Source organism: Crinia signifera, chromosome 4 (assembly GCF_055691185.1).
Source record: "Crinia signifera chromosome 4, ASM5569118v1, whole genome shotgun sequence".
Classification (NCBI taxonomy): Eukaryota; Metazoa; Chordata; class Amphibia; order Anura; family Myobatrachidae; genus Crinia; species Crinia signifera.
In genome coordinates this window covers 140,515,006-140,533,208 of record NC_139220.1, presented here as the reverse complement: position 1 = coordinate 140,533,208, position 18,203 = coordinate 140,515,006, and the positions used below count along the sequence as shown (strand labels likewise).

Below are 18,203 nucleotides of genomic sequence, written 5' to 3'. Positions count from 1 at the left end.
GGGAGCGATGGCGGGGAGAGCAGGGGCCATGTTGCAGCTGCAGATTGTCATCAAAGAGGACCACCTTCATCAGAACATGCAGGACGAGAGAGGGGATTGTTAATGATGCATGGGAGCAAGAATCATTAACAAAATTCAGTCCTTTCTGAGCGATATCTTTTACTATGTCCTCTAGCGTGTAGAGGGCTTTACATACAGCTTGCATACAGATATTTGCATGATTTTTCTCTGTACATGACCAGAAAAGTGGGTGCAATTATATGCTTACACCAGACAGATACATGTAATTATCAGGCAGTTATGAACACATATACAGGACCAGCGGCGGCTGCAGAGCTGACTACATAGTGTAAAGGAAACCTCTTAGCACATATAAACATATTATGATGCATGTAATTTATGTGCTGGATGGTTCCACAGGGATCAGCAGCACCTGGGACTCAGCATAAGGCTTCACCTCTCCTCCTAAACTTGCCCCCCAGACTGCCATATTAGGCAATGCTGTGCAGGGCAAATTGATCAGTCCCATAAAGCTTATAAAATAATCCTGTCTTATATCGACAGTTTCCACATGTTTAAGGGTATTGTTAGGTTTCAGTGAATGTAAAGAAGAATTGCAGCCCTCGTACTAGTCCTTATAGTTTTCTAGCATAGCTTGTTGGAGCTTGCTTGTGTTGGCTAGCACAGTGGTTCCCAAACTTTTTTGAATCACGGCACCCTAGAGCATCAAAATATTTTCAAGGCGCCCCCAGGCCAAATGCTTCTTATCGATAAATTCAGAAAAAAATATTAAATTAAGTGCATTGTGTTTATATATCACAGTTATCTGGTGAGAGACAGGATTTACTTCTGTTTGTCCACATATATTATGATTGGCAGACACAAGCACTGGTTTTGCCTGTGACATTGACCATAAATAATCTGAATTGATCCTGGTCCACCAGCCCAAGGCACCCCTGCAAGTGTCCAGAGGCACCCCAGGGTGCCTAGGCACACAGTTTGGGAACCACTGGGCTAGCACAATAATCTTAGGATATTAGCCAATTCGCCTCAATGGAGCAGCCCTGCTGGAAAGAGGGATTGCAAAATGGGCTGGAACATGACACTCATTGCCAGTTTTTCAGAGTGGTCATGCACATCAGTTACGTCTTACTGGTTGCCGGTAGGGGTGTGCACCGGGCAATTTTTGTGTTTTGTGTTTTGGGTCTGCATTAAAAAAACATAAAAAAAAACTAAAATCGCTGAATTTTCTTTTGCTCCAACGCTATTATTAACCTCAATAACATTATTTCCACTCATTTCCAGTGTATCCTGAACACCTCATACACATTGTTTTTTTAGGCCAAAAGGTTGCACCGAGGTAGCTGGATGATTATGCTAAGCAACACAAGTGGGTAGCACAAACACGTGTCCCGTTAGGACTGGCACTGCATCGGCAGACAGGATGACAGTTTGAAAAACCGTGCCAAGGGAAAATGCTGGCTGCTTTATTTTTACACTGCAATATAGATCTCAATTTGAAGTAAAACCCCACCCAAATCTAATTATCTGCACAAGTAACATCTGCCCCAGTGGCGGAACTACCGTGGGTGCAGGGGGTGCAGTTGCTATGGGGCCCGGCGGCTGGGGGGGCCCGGCCGGGCCCCATAGACAGCAAGCAAGCACTCCCCTGCACACACCGTCTGTGACCGCCAATATGAATGCCGAGCTGTCCCGACATTAGAGCACCATTGTAAAGTGTGCTGCCGGGCTGGCCGGGGCAGGAGTCAGACGGGGAGTGGAGGACGCCGCCGATGCGCACTTTGACCCGCGAGATGTAGCGTCATCATCTCGCGGGTCTGCAGCAGCAGCAGCTGCTGCTGCTGTTGGTAATAGCCCCGGGCCCGGCCGGCTGCTTGTCCTGCTTGTGACTCGCGAGATGATGACGTAATCTCGCGAGTCCGTGCACGCTGTGATGCTGCTGCAGCATACTCTATTAGAGCAGAGACTCGCGAGATGATGATGTCATCATCTCGCGAGTCTCTGCTCTAATACCAGAGTATGCAGCAGTAGCAGCAGCACAGCGCCATCTGGGAAGGGGGACAGTGACGCTGCCTGCTGCTACCTGGAGTGGACGGACGCACGTGCGGGAAGGATGCTGCCTCAGGAATACAGATCCATCATCCAGTTCTGGCTGCCACTCAAAGTGAAAAAGCAGCATTTAATATTTCTGGTGAGCTGGGCCATAATTTCATTTACTTTACTGTATTTTTCTGCATACATGCGTTGCATAATGTATAATGCGGGCACAGAGGTGCGTCACGCACCTCTGTGCCCGCATTATACATTATGCGACGCACCGTGGGTCCCATAATGTATGCAGTCGCATTATGCGACTGCATACGTGGGTCGCATAATGTATAATGCGGGCACAGAGGTGCGTGACGCACCTCTGTGCCCGCATTATACATTATGCGACGCACTGTGCGTCGTATAATAAGGGCACAGAGGTACGTCGCATAATGCATAATGGGGGTGGGGGAGGACGACGACGACGACTTGGGCGGGACGGGGGGGGGGGGGGGCATTATAAATTTTGCTATGGGGCCCACAAAGTTCTAGTTACGCCTCTGATCTGCCCCACTTGCAGTGCACATGGTTTTGTCCATTTGGGAAGGAATTTGCCTTTGCAAGTGAACAAGAATAACCCCTATACTCATAACTGGTGGTTCAGTTTCTCATGGAGATGGAAGCCATCCTCCTGCTCTAAAAATGAAAAAATAAAAAATAAAGCACAGGAACTAACTTTGCATTCAGATATCACAAATCCCCAAGCAGAGTACAAGTGTGTCCACGTTTAGGCCTGACACCAATACTGTTTGTTAACTACACTTGGCTGGTGGGAAAATAATTCTGTTTTGGAATACTATTTAGGTTTACCAGGAACAAGTTGTATGAAGTATGACAGCAGTCACCCAGTCTCAAAGCAGATTACTGAGGCCATAGCAACTATACTGGTGTTAGACGTGCATGCAATATCCGCCATTAGTGCAGTGGGATTTACACAGTTGATTGACATACTGTGTGCCCACTCTGGATTCAACTTCACTACACTAGCAATTCCCAGACTGTACAAAGGACATTTTAAAATAGTGTTGTTAGTGTCCTCACTCAGAAATGCCTTTGTACCCACTGTCCACTTAACCACCTACATGTGGACAGGACAAAGTGGAGTTTATTATCCATATTCCCTTACCGCATGTATTATTGTGCTCAATCACATTCATTTTAGGGATAATTTATGTTGTGAGACAAACAACTGCAAATTCCAAAAACTCCCATGTTTTTCGGACACAAATTATTTGATAGCGGAGGCTAATTTTATTCCATAAAAGGACTAGGGCATGTAGGAGATGCTGTCCGTGGCCAAAAAGGGTGAGCAAGCTATTGAAATCAGATAACTGTATTTTGGCCACTGCACTTAATCACAGGTATTATAAACCTGTATCTTTGTTACTGATGAACACAAATCTGCAGAGGCACAAAGAGCTGTTGGTGAGAAAATTCTTACCTCAAGTTGAACGTGACATGGCAACATCTCCTTTCATTTCTCTGGCAACTGCCGTAGAAAACGACATTTTCAAAACACATCTGCTACAATGACGGACATGTCTACTATCACTGCATTATGGGCCTCATTCAGCATGAATCACAAAAGCAAAATCTCTCTCTAATGCATACCTCCTAACTTTGGAGAGAGGCAAGGAGGGACATTTAGGTGTGCCTTTGCTGCGTGCCTGAAATTTGGGGGCATGGCCCTGTGACCATGGGCAGAGGCATAACTTTCCTAGTGGAAAATCCTCCTCTGACCAAGGGGCATGGCCAAAGGTCTCTTCACTCCTGTTACACCATGCCCCATCAAATGGATGTTGTAAAGAGCCTAGGAAAGCTACCATCCATATTGACTAGTGTCATTTCTAGAAGAGACCTGCTATCCCATGGTAGCACTCCTTATTTAAACCTTATGAGATTTTGGGACATTTTTAGGGTAAAACGTTGTCATATTCAGGGGATTATGATCATGATTTGTTTGTCTGCTTGACAAAGGGGGAGTGAGGTATTAGGTGAAATGTAGAGGTTTAAGGCTTGTCACAGCAGCGTAACAGTCTGTTAGTCACTAGACTGTCAAGTTCATTGAAACTAATGGTTTCTACTCAGGTATAGTGTTTTATTAATGCCACCTATTTTGGTGTTGGCTACATTTGATTTGGTGCCGCTCATGTGAGTCCACTTCTAAAAAAAATTCCAGGGCCACTTTTATTTTCCAATCCGAAATTGAGGCTGGCAAAAGTGACATACAGAACCCTGTCTGTTTTGTCAATCCCAGGTATCACAACATCTGATTACAACCCTGCTGCTAGGGACATAGCTAATGTTAAGAAACACAGAGGGCTGATTAAGCCTGAAGGGGCATAAACCACTGAGGGTTCTTCACAGGTTACACAGTGCTGTTGGTCACATGTATGTTAATGAGGATGGGCACAAGGCCTATCAGAGCAGGGGGAGGGTTCTAGACAGGGTAGGAAGGGATCACGAGTTATAGTGATAGACTCTCTGTCTGATGAAGCCCCACCCACCCTGCCCTCTTTCTCTTCTTCTCCGGTGGCTGTAAAGAACGGTCATTCTTTAAGAACTCTGTGTGTGTGTAGGTAGTGGGGTGCACTCTCCCTCGACATCGATTGTCATGGGCCATGCTTTTGTCCAGGGGGTGGCCGTCACCACCAGGCCGGGTGGCTGACCAGGGAGAGTGATCACCAGCGATGTATGTATGCATAGTGATCTTTAACCCCACCTTTCCTATAGTGACCTTTCTTTAGTGCCGCCACCATTTTATAGTCATAGTTTTAGTTGTCAAAATAAATTTGACATTCTTTTGAAACGCCAGCACTTTGTGTCCGTGTCTTATTTTAGGTTAAGTTATTTAAGTTTAGAGTTAAGGTTGTGTTTAGGTTTGTCAACAGACAAGGTGTAAACCGGGAGGATACCCGATGGTGAGTTTATGATAACACTTGGAGAGTCATCATTAGTAATCTGGAAAATGAAGGATATGTGGATCATATCTGAACAAATGAAATAGGCTTTTAATAATGTCTAGGGAGAGCTTGAGAATTCCTGCATAAGAGAGGGATATGGCTAAAATTTAGCCACTTGTAAAGTTTGTACTGCCAATAAAATCTTAATGATTTCCTGTGGTTCAGATGAAGGAAAAACATCCCAGATATCGACTTTTAAACAGAAGCACTATGGTCTAATCTTTTTCATTTTACGAAGCTGTTTAATGCTTTGATGTTTAAAGGTTGTTTGTAAGAACTGTTTTTTTTTTTATTATTGGAACACTGACTGGTGTTGTCCTTTTAGCTTCTGTACTCCCCTGATCTCCACATGCACTGCTTGACAGAATGGATTGTGGTGAAAAAAAACAAATCCTACTTTCTCTTCCTGCCTCCATTAAAGCCACATAGACTTCCACTTATGACGATTAGGTGCGGTGGCAATCCTCCCAACAAAACAATCTTTAGCATTATAAGTGGCTGTCATCATTAGTTTAATATTACCTAAGTGACATTGGTTATATTGTTTCTTTTTTTAATAAAGTATATAAAAAGATACATACTGTAACATGGAAATGTTGAAACTGAAGATTGACTAAGATGTATGTTGCTGCACTGTAATAAGCATGTTGTCTTTATTGCTTTGTGTGTTTGCTTTTTGTGTGATACAATCCTGCCACATACATCACTGAGAATATGTCAAATGTTCTCCAGTAAGATTTTGTCTCTGACTAGTTCCACAATTATACCACTAATCTCCTCAGCACAACATGCAGCCATTTGTGTATTCTTGCATATATTGTGAGTCATTTAAGGGATTTGCAAAAGCAGTATCCCTGCTGTCAACTTTAAACCACAGCAGCTATCGAAAGCAATGTTCTGTGTGGGCTTCATTATATCCTTCATCTTAGTGCCCACACATAGGAATATTCTGTCTGCCAAGAAGCAGAATAAATTCTACCTCAGACTGTTCTCTTAGACCTGCTGTGACCAATGGAAACTAATCCTGTTCATAATGTTTCTCACTGCTGCAAAAAAAGGCATATAGAAAGTATTTATCTGCTTGTACAAAATCCCCTTGGTAGTACTGCAGTGAATGGATACATACAGCAGGTCGACATCTTTGCCTTAAACTTTGCAAAAACAGTCAAGGATTTCTAGGAAGGTTCTGCAACGGGACAAGAATGGGGGACAGCCATTCTTGTAACAAAGTGGTTCCAATATTTGCTGTAACAAATTGCCACTTAACTCCAAGGAATTGATTACTTGAGATTTAAAATTCTTCTTTTCCATTTCTTATGATGAGTTAAAAATGAAAGCCTGAATCCCGTGGTTATTATTAGCTTGTTTAAACATATCACTATAAAGAATGGAGTTAATACAATTTGCTATGAATTTCTCTGCATGCTGTTACTAAGGTGAACAACTCTACCAGCTTTATTTAATGGACAAACATTCCTCAGGAGTCTTCACACTAGGATGTTTCATCTCGCTGAAGTCTTCATCCTGTACCCTTTTATTATTTTTTTATGAACAAGCCAAGGTTGATTGACTGCATTTAATTTCTTTCCTCAACATCATATTCACAGTAGAGATACATTATTAAATTATTAGGACTGACTTGGGGACACAAACAAACTTATCTGTAAAGGCAGATGTGTCTGAAAAGACAGAAGCGTTTTGACGAATGCATCTCTGGGCGAGCGGATGGACTCACATCAAATACATGAAAGTTCATTTCTGAAATTTCTTCTTGTAATTCTAAAGAACTTCTTTTAGCTTGTGTTAGCCCTAGCCTGTAAATTCTGCAGATACAACTAAGCAGTGCACTCCGAGAATTGGAAGAAGTATGTGAATAATTTGTGTTTGTTAAGTGAGGATTAGATGCATCTGCACGCTTTCTTGTGCATTGGAGTACAAAAAGAACATTTCATTTGCAAGACATGATTATTTAAAGGACTGAAGAATGTGTGTTTACAGGGACCCTCTTTGTGAAACAATGCAATTGAGATTTGGTCCCTCTGTCAACCCACTCCGTATGCGTCACTGGTATCCGTATGATGTATTTAAACACACAGCTCCCGGACACAAAAGAGGGGGCTAGCAGGAGAACCAAAAAATTGTGTGCACGCCACACATATTATATTTTTAACTATATAGCATAAAAGTCTTTGTGCTGTCCTGGGAACAGGGACATGTAGGGTATGTAGCTTCTTAGCAGATACTACTGTCACATTAGCACAGAAGTTCCCAAATACGGTCCTCAAGGCACCCTAATTATCCAGATTTTAAGTATGTCCTTGCTTGGCCACAGAGAACATACGGGCAGATGTATTATACCTGGTAAAGTGATAAAATGGTGATAAATTGGATGGTGATAATGCACCAGTCAATCAGCTGTGTTTGAAAAACTACAATAGTTAATTTAGCTGGTGCGATATCAACTTCCACTTTATCACCACTTTATTACTTTACCAGGCTTAATACATCTGCCTCATAATTAGTGTTTCAGTCAAATTGAGATAACCATCTGTGCTGATCCATGGATAGCTTAAAACCCCTACTGCTAGGGTGCCTTGGGGACTGTGTTTGGAAACCTCTGCACTAGTACATAAATCCTTATGAATGCTTATCAACCCAGGATTTCTGCTTGTTTGAAAGAAAACAACCCAGGACTAAACTTTGGATCCACAACCCTGGTTCTGGCCAGTGTCATGAGGATGAGACTTGGGAATTTGGTAAAGTGTGCCGTGTGCAACCCAAAGTATGGTGGAGGAAGTGAGTAATGCAAGGGGACGTGGGACACTTCTTTGAGATAGTGATTTGCTTCAAATCATATAAAGTATAATACTGCACAGCGCATATACAATGCCAGATGAAGATAGATTTGGTAAGGTCATTTCATTCAGATCAAAGGGTTTCTTTTGGATGCATATTTTCACTGAGATTATTGATGTCAAATGCTATATATTATTGTTTGAAAAAGTAAAACTCTCTGTAAAATCATACATTAGATGTGACCAACATGTCTAGTACAGCTTGACCATGCATGTACTGTATATTTGGTTATACTGTACAAAATGACTAAACTAACAATCACGTTAAACATGGAAACCACAACAGGAAATAAAATATTTTTATTGAATATTTGCTGAAGATGTCAAGGTTTTTTAACAACAATCTGAAAACTGTACTGTGGGAATCACTACACAAAGTGAAACTAAATTGGAACCACTTCATCAAAAATGAAGGTATACACAGCAAACTTTGTTAGCCCGCGGGTAACGAGCAATATGGCAAGAGAAAACACCCGAACATTATTACAAGATACAGGAGAGAAACTCACACATAGAAACACTCAAGCAGGCAGTAAGTATAGACAAAGGCAACTAGGATTTCTACAGCATCAGATTCTAAGACTTTACACAGCTTTGTCCAAAAGGTAGATGTGGCTTTTTATGGGTTAAACCAGTGGTCGAAGTGGGGCGGTATACGGGGGTATGGCATACCCCCACTTTAATCTGAAGATAAAAAAAAAAAGTTTTTTTTCCCCCTCAGGATGCTCTCTGATCACTCAGCAGCACATATTGTGCTTTTGTAATACCCCTGTACAACGGGGCAGTCTGGCAGGGGACGTTGATGGACAGGGGGGTGTCCGAAGGTGCGCACTATATTCACTCTTTACTTTTCCATACCCCCACTTCAAAATGTCCATACCCCCACTTCAAAATTTCCACTTCGACCACTGGGTTAAACCATAATTTGATCAAATAGCAGGTTCAGTAATACCCCTTTCACATCGAACGGATAACTGGGGTTATTGCCAAGGCAAGCTGGTGGAGCCTGGATCTTGGCTCAGTGTGAAAGCCTCGGCTCGTGTTGTGTGTGCCTCGAGTCTGGTACCCAGGTCATGGCCAGGGTTAATCTGGTGTGTGTACCTTGGAGGCTTCAGTGTGAATGTTGCAAACCAAGTTATTTAACTGGGGGTCACGCTAAAAGAAGCTGATTGTCTGGTCAGTGGTGCTTGCAGATGGTCGAATCATTGCAGACCAGATATCATGTCAGACATTGGTTCAGTGTGAATGGGGTCTACCCAGAAATAATCCAAGGTGCAGTGTGAATGGAGGAAGAAGTGCTGTAACATGGTTCGAAGCCATGTTCAGTATTCAGGGATGGACCTGTGATTTTGATGTGAAAGGGGTAGTGCTGATCCAAATCGCTGTCTCACATTAAGTTTCTGCAGTACAGTAAAATGCATCAATATTTGTTAATGCAGTATTTTGAGCATATCCATTCAGGTTCCCATACACTAGTGTGATTTCACTGCAAGTTGATCACTTTTCACCCGATTGTGGCTGGGGAGAATTCGAATAAAAACTGACCAAATCTCAGGTGTTTGATATCAGGCTCGATTTGGATCGCATTGGAGCCTGAAGATTGCACCTGCTGCACAATAGATTTATTGTGTCAACAAGCCTTTCGGAAGGCTTGGCTGGGATTTCATATGATACACCATATGCATATAAGTGTATCGTATGCAGTCCATCTGCTACGGTTTAAGGAGGGGTGGTCACAGATGACCGCCCCTCAGAGAAGTCATCCTAGTGTATGAGTACCTTTATACGTATACACAAAGATTGGGGGGGGGGGGCAGCTGAAATAGTATGGTACATTTTGGTCAGCTTCATTATTTCATATATTTATTACTATTTCAGATTATGCAGCAAACTAGTCTAATCATCATTTTACTTTCCTTGTGCCTTTACATCCAAGGTAACTGTGCATCTGTTACTATTGTACTTGAGACGATTTCGGACTAGATAGATACAAGATTTCTGTCAGCTTGTACCGGTCAATAATATGACATTTAAAAAAAAATTACAATAAACTCCCAAGTCTGTTCAGTTTCAGACACCTCTTGTCCGTACAGCTTGTTTAAACTACACATAGGGTAGGCTATCTGAAGGGTGCAATGCCCTGTTTTTGTACGTTTCGAACTTCCTATCATTAAAAACATAGTAGAATGAAAAAAAAGGAGATATATATATATATATATATATATATATATATTGTATCCACTTTTTGTGCATTGAAAGTTAAATACATTTTTATATTGTTGCACAAAGTGTGTCCTCCAAATGATATGCTTATAGGATCAATAGTCTACATTGTTTATTTATATTTCTTTATAGATAATTCATGGACTATATTGCACAGTGCTCAATACATTGCTGTGTGATCTACCTATTGTATAACCAAAAACCAGCATAGCTCCCACCTTGAAATTGGTCCATAGTAACCTCTTTGTGCTATGCTCTTCTGCGGCAGTGCAGTAGAAAGAGATGGCAGTATCAGTACAATATCACTATAGAATTAATTGATTGCTATTCACTGAGAAAACTACGTTTCATCTAAGCACACACGGCAGTCACAGTGATACACAGAGCAGTCGTTTAAGACTCTTATGGAATGACTAATAGCTTCATAATAGTGCCATTTACTACATAATAACATTGAAAACATTTAAAAACGCCTCCTGAAATGAGCATCTAGTATACACAAGAGGGTGCTCCAGTTTGCTAGCACTTATTCCTTGTTTTATACCATTTTTAAAGGACAAATTAAAACTCATTATACAAATAGTATATATATATATAAAAAAGGTCACTAGCTGTTTTGGCTTACTTGAAGTGCATTCAGAATTATGGCTAAATTAGTTTAGTCTTTATATATATATATATATTGGGTCACAATACTGTTTATTAACTATGAAAACATAGGCGAGAGTGTACTCTTAGCACAATGCTATTCAGCAATGTTCAGTATGCCACACAATCTTTCAGTGTAACCAGATATGAGAGTACGACAAACACATATATATGAAGTATGTCATGTGACACAACACATATAAACCACAAGATGTACATTATATCGAAAGCTACAATTTACAAAAAATAGTGTCAGCTGAACAGTAGTTGCTTTGTGCAGAAACAAATCTTATGGGATATTAAAATATGTATGTATATATATGAGTATATGTGTGTGTGTGTGTGTACACTACTCAGATTGAAAACTGCAACATTTTTTAGCCTTGATAAATTTTAACACGAAAGTATATACAAGCCAATAGTTTGGCATCTAGTGGCCCGATATCTGAAGGACAATCACTTATCTCCTCTGATTGTACTGTACCTGTTGCCTCTGACCGAAATTTACACGAACTGGAATGTATGCTTATCTATTAATTGAATGTACCCGGTCAAGCTCAGATTTAAGTTGTCCTTTAAGATGTCCGTGCAACTCTACTAGTGCCTTATAAGTTGGAAATTCTCCTGGAATGCGGACGATACAATAGTTAACCTGTAATATATTATCAGTTCTTCTATATTTAGTAAATTTACATTTTTAAAATAGAACATCTTATTAAAAACATCAAAATATACACATAATAAGAAACGCTTACAACATACAAATACACATACTAGAAATAAATGTTGGCATACTGTTATATACAAGAGTGTGATAATAACAAATTGATTCATGCTCTATCTACACATCATATTGCTTAAAAGAAGAGTAAGAGGGCAGTTTTGTGTGCACAATATGTTTCCTTTTAGAGGGAAGTAAGGACATTTAAATTTGTGCATAAAATGGATAAGTAAGAATGCCCTGGCTTAGGAATGCATGGAAAACATGAAAGGACCCATACTACTGAGGTATTTACATATACTGGCTAAAGAGCACTATGTGGGCAACTGCAGATAGGGTTGTTTTTTATTTCTTGACTCCAAGCATTGCATCTACTTCTTCCTCAGGTGTTAAAGTGTGCCACTGTGCGATGGGTCGTCGTGGGTTGGCCAACATGTCTGACCAATGCCGAAGCTCCGCACCGGTGCAGTTGTAGCCCACAAACACCTTCCCAATAGCGTCATTTTTTCCAATCTTGTCATAGTCCAAAACAGTTACAACAACTTGCACTTTCTATAAAAGAAAGAAATATAACAGGAAGAACATTAGTTTATATATCTTAGGCCAGGAAACAAGAAGTTAAGAACATTGTATAATGGTATAATTATTTAGGTAGTATATTGTGCCTATTAAGCATGGATCTCTAAGTTGAGAAAATGCAATCTATTATTGAACTAATGCGCATGCACAGTTTTTGCATTGTGCATGCGTGGCCGCAAATTATTCTGCATACGCATTTTGCTTCAGTGCAATCAAATTTTGATTGACAGGAAGCTAAAGTTTAAGGGGCAGAAATATGGTGTATTGTGGGTGTATTTATCAAAATGCAGGCATGCCAAGGCATTTCTTGGGTGGGTCTCTGACATCATTGACATCATTGATGACCACTTCCAGCCTGTAACTTTAGCAGAACTGTGGAAGCCTTTGACTACTGAAAATGGAAAGTACTCTTCAATGCTACCTTGTTTTGCGAGTGGATCAGAGTACGCATTGCATTTTCCAATGCATTCGCAAATTTCTGAAATGGGAATTTTTAATTTTATATCCGTGGGTGGCAACTATTTGATAGCAGTAGCTGCTTTTTCTCAACTCCATTCTGAATTAGGTTATTTAAAATGTTATTTAGATCTACTGTTGTGGGTGACTTGCGCCAGAAGTGTATGAAATTCTTGAAGACCAGGGATATGCAGCCTGGATCATTAGAACTGTTCAACCCCAAAAGGTTGACATGAGCAAAAGGTAAACACAAGCAAAAGACCAATACAGACCTAGGGAGCCATGTGCACCATACACCCAACGCATATTAGTGAAACGCATTCCATTGTACTGTGCATGCAGTGTTGAACCGTGTTGAACTTCTATATAAGCCCCATAGCATGTAATTAAGCCAACACTTATATCTCTATCTGTGTTTGCACATGAAGGTGCTGTTTATTGAGTATAATATCATTTATATATAAAATGAAATATAAAATGAAACAATATCCTGACGTCTTGAGCCATGAAGAATAATTTAATGCCAGATTGGCATAAACATATAGCTGTATACTCTACCCATCTTTGAAGAGCCCCTGTGATACATATATACATGTATTTCCTTGAAACTAGTTCACTTAACCATAAAATATGAAAACTAGCACAATATCATTTGCTCCATATAACATTGACCAGGACACTTATTTCAATGAAAGTGGCAAAGAGCTGGTACACAATTCAAAAACACCTTTCATGGATGGTGATTAGTCTCTCGTCGTGGGTCACAATATAGAAGAAAAAAACCACACAAAACAATGCGTACTCTGTTTTTTACAGCAAAAAAACACAGGAAGGGAAATGGGAGTACCAAGATGCGTAACCAATGGTAAAACAGGTGAGAGATGCGTGTACTGCTCAGTACCATGGTGTTTATACACCACTGCAGTACTCCTGCTGTGGGTGACATGACCCGGCACCACAGTGGTTATACAAGGGTTGCTGCTAGAACCACTTCTGTATCCTTACATTTTCCATCATGCTCTGGGTTCATGTATACGTGGAGGGATAATATAATAGTGTGACGAGCGAAGCCAGCCACCGTGCACGAAGTGTAGCGAGTGTACAATCCAGCTGCTATAAAATAAAATAGCCTACACCTATGGAAGTTATAGCTAACATAAAAAACGCTGTGAGGGCATATACAACTTCCGCCCTCACATAACGCCACATCTTTGTCAAAGTATAGAAGTGGATCTAGACACAACGGAGGATGTGGAAAAAGGAGGATCCCGCTAATTACAGACCTGTTAGTTTAACAATTTAATCAATCAATAGTGGGTAAACTATTTGAAGGATTTTTAAGAGATGGGATCCAGGAATATTAAGACCTTCATAGTTTACTCAGTTATAACCAGCATGGGTTCGTGAAAAATCGTTCATGCCAAACTAATCTACTTGGTTTCTATGAAGAGGTTAGCAAAAACCTTGATAATGGAAATGCTGTAGATGTGATTTTCCTAGATTTTGCTAAAGCCTTTGACACCGTACCACACAAGAGGTTGATAAATAAAATGGAGGACCTGGGATTAGGGGCAAATATCTGCAGATGGGTAGGGAACTGGCTGTGTAATAGAGAACAAAGAGTGGTTGTGAACAGTGCAGTTTCAAATATGATACCAGTACTAAGTGGAGTGCCACAGGGTTCGGTTCTAGGGCCCAATTTGTTTAACATTTTTATTAACAATATTGGTATAGGGTTACTCAGCAATGTATCCATCTTTGCGGACGATACAAAACTGAGCAGAGTTATTAAATCATCAGAAGATGTCACCACGCTTCAAAATGATCTTGACAATCTAGACGAGTGAGCAAAAAAGTGGAAGATGAGGTTCAATGTGGACAAATACAAGGTCATGCACCTTGGGAGACATAACCAGTGTGCTAGTTAGAACCTAAACGGGGATGAATTGGGTAATTCAGTACTCAAAAAGGATCTAGGAGTCCAAATAGACAACAAATTAGGGTGTAGTGCTCAATGTAATATAGCAACTAAAAAGGCCAATAAAACTCTAGCATGTATTAAAAGGGGCATGGAAACTAGGGATTCAAAAGTAATTATGCCTCTGTACAAATCATTGGTTAGACCGCACCTCGAATATGGAGTACAATTCTGGGCCCCACACTTTAAAAAGGACATCATAGAATTAGAAAAAATCCAAAGAAGAGCAACTAAGCTTATTAGGGGAATGGAGACTTTAAGCTACGAGGAGAGATTAAGCAAGCTAGGACTATTTACACTAGAGAAGAGACGTTTAAGGGGGGACATGCTCAACATTTCTTTACAGTCAGAACAGTCAAACTTTGGAACTCTCTTCCTAAAGGAGTGGTGTCGGCAGACACTATAAATACGTTTAAAATAAGGTTGGATAAACATTTATTGGTTAAAAACATCCACAGGTATGAATAAGTAACAATCTGCCTTTAAAATATCAGAACATACTATACAACAAGGGATTAGGTACTATAAACATAGGTTGAACTAGATGGACGCAAGTCTTTATTCAGCCTCACCTACTATGTAACAACCGTTATACAAGTGGCTAGACTGTCTGACTCATACGGGGACGGGAATATATACCATTAACGGCAAGTGATAAACTTTGTTTTTCATGCTATTTAACTAGCCATTTATTTGGAAAATAACAAATATATTTCTACAAATATAAAGCTGGATAAAGGACTCACTATAACATTATATACTTTAGACTAACTAAAAGTTACTATTAGAGGCTCATAGCATAAACCATATTTGATACATGTTTTGTTTTATGTGAAGATTTTTATTATTTACAGGTGGTCACCTAAAGAAATTACATTTATTGTTTAATAAATGTACACTATATATATATATATGTATATATATATATATATATATATATATATATATATATATATATATATATATATATATAAACTTTTGTTTCTACGTGTGTTCAGCTCATGGGGCTTATAATATTAGTGCAGTGTTTTTCATATCCTTGATACTTAAAGATCCCACGTTCAAGCCCAAATACTGTATCCTTGATCATAGTGGTAGATAAAAAGGCAGCCTTATCTGTTGTATGTAATTGAAAAGCACAAAAAGGATAGCACCGTCTAACACACATATTTTATGTTCTTCAGTTTTCATGCACATTAAAGTACAGTTACAGGTTTAAGTAGGGAAATAAAAGACTCCGCTGAATCATTTATAAGGTGATACAGCCCTGAATAGCACTGTTCTGAACTGGAATAAGAAAAAACCCTGTTTGGATGCTCCAAGGTGATGTTCTGGATTACCTGAATTTGCTCAAATGGTACTTCAAAGCTGAAAGACTCATTGTAGTAGGGATTAAGTGTATTCTTCTTAATAGTTGTCTTCTTTTTCTTCAGTCTCTTGCCATTCTGCATCAGATGAATTTTCACGTAGGGGTCTGAAAAGATTAAAATTTAATTAGATTTAAGTACACAGAATGCAAAGGTCTATGAAAAGGTATTTAACATTTCTCTCCAGACATCTGGTGTAGTTTGCAGTTTGTAATAAAGCCGCTGATTACTCTTACTTTTTACCACTGGAAAAAAACCATTGTGCTGCTGCATGAAAATGCACTGTCCCTTTGCATCTATGGCAATTTTTAACCCCAGTTTTTTTAACTTTTTGGACTTCAATATCAGTATTTTTTCTATGCAGTATTCACACATTAGCCAAGAACTATAATGTAGAGTTGTTTCTTGACACTGGCAGAATAGTAGAATTTTTTTTCCACGTATTTACAAAAACTTTTTGCGAATTGGGATGAGGAATTGAGAATGGAATAATAGAACAAAAACAGTAAAACATAGAGTATTACAAATGGGGGTGGGGGATTCCAGGGGAACCTTCGGTACTTGTTTTCTAGAAAGGTGGCCACGATTTCCATCGTATGGGCTCCTAAAAATCTCATTGCATTGCATCCCCCTGGAATATTGCGGCATGCGATGCGATGCAATTTGATTTTTAATTGTACAAGCACCCATGCCATGAGATGTGATGGGTGCTTACAATGAGATGTAATCCCCAGTATCCACCCCATCCCAACGCGTGGCGAGCGGCGGCGGTGCGCGTCCTCCGACCTTTTCCTACCCCCACTATCCACGCCGGCATGGAGTTGATTTTAGATAGTGTTGCGGACGCAGCGAGCCACCGAGTCTGAAGCGTGGTGAGCGGACGCGGAATACGAGCCTGAAGCGTGGCGAGCGGCCACGGATTACTTTACATGTATTCCGCGTCCGCTCGCCGCGCTTCGGGCTCTTATTCCGCGGCCCCTCGTGGGGCTCGTTCCGCTTGCCACGCTTCGCTTCACACTGTCTAAAATCAACTCCACGCCGATGTGGATAGTGGGGGTATGAAAAGGTCGGCACGCTTTGGGATGGTGTGGATACTGGAGTTTACATCTCATTGTAAGCACCCATCACATCTCATGGCATGGGTGCTTGTACAATTAAAAATCGCATCGCATCCCATTTGCTGGCATGCGATGTTATGTGATATTTAATTGTACAAGCATCGCATCGCACACCACTAAATAAGGCACACGATGCCATGCGATGGGCGCCGTGCTAGAAAACAAGTACTGAACCTCCCATATCTGCAAATAGATATGAGTAAGCATGAAAATATTTAGCCTATGAAGAGAGTGCATTGATCAATAGCCTGCATGCTACAGGCAGGCAGACATAACAATGGAAAGGCAGATTAGTAGTTATGAAGGTCTTATTAAGGCTGCCAACAGGATAGAGGGGGACCGACTGATGGTGTTGGTGTGTTAGGTGGTAGAGTGTCATGTTGGTATGGGTGTGTTTAGGGGTAGAAGGCAGCAGGTGATGATGTGGGCATGAAAGGAGGCCACTTTTTGGAAATATTTCTAGTGCCACTTTAAATTCTCCTTCTGCCCATGACACCAAGAAAAAGCATTGTAGTGAAATTTAGATAAAGTCACAGTAAAAAAACACCAGGAATGCTGCATCTGTGTCCAAATCCAAATCAGGCCTTATGAGAAGGTATCCTGACCCTTCAGCGGACCCCACCCCTTCAACAGACCCTGCCTCCAGTAAGGGTGCTTCCAGAAATTTACAGGGCTTGTTTTCCGTCCCAATCTGCCCCTGTAATAATGATTTTTTTAATAGGTTTGTATTGATGACCGGAACCAAATGTGACCAAGAAGATAAGGTATTTTTGAAAATAAGAACATCAACATAGATAACCAATATACTGAGCAGCGGCGTAACTATAGCACCGCAGCCCCCGCCACCGCAGGGGGGCGCTGTGCATGTGGGGGCGCCGGGGGCTGCGGTGCTATAGTTAAACCCCCCCTCAATCCCCCGCAGACTTACCTATCGCGCTGGTCCCGGCGGCTCCGTTCTTCTGCTGAGGACCACCACAAAATGGCCGCCCCCATATAGCACACAGTTCTCTGAAACTGTCTGCTGTATGGGGGCGGCCATTTTGTGGTGGTCCTCAGCAGAAGAACTGAGCCGGCCGGGACTAGCGCGATAGGTAAGGCTGTGGGGGATTGAGGGGGGGTTTGCGTGGGTGGCGGGGTAGGGGTGCTCGGCGGGGCGGCGGGGTAGGGGTGCTCGGCGGGGCGGCGA

At 41.0% G+C, this 18,203-nt stretch overlaps 1 protein-coding gene across 6 annotated transcripts in view; it reads right to left on the bottom strand.

Moving 5' to 3' along the window:
* Window positions 1–8,208: 8,208 nt before the first annotated feature.
* The window catches only part of SYT1 (synaptotagmin 1), a 642,856-nt gene continuing 632,861 nt past the window's right edge, over window positions 8,209–18,203 (bottom strand). For all 6 annotated transcript variants that reach the window (XM_083182614.1, XM_083182615.1, XM_083182619.1 and 3 more), the window contains 2 exons: window positions 15,873–16,006; window positions 8,209–12,071 (listed from right to left, as the gene is read on the bottom strand). In XM_083182614.1, the coding sequence (XP_083038740.1) occupies window positions 11,865–12,071; window positions 15,873–16,006 (341 nt within the window). In that variant the 3' untranslated portion in view covers window positions 8,209–11,864. The remainder of the gene's footprint in view (window positions 12,072–15,872; window positions 16,007–18,203) is intronic.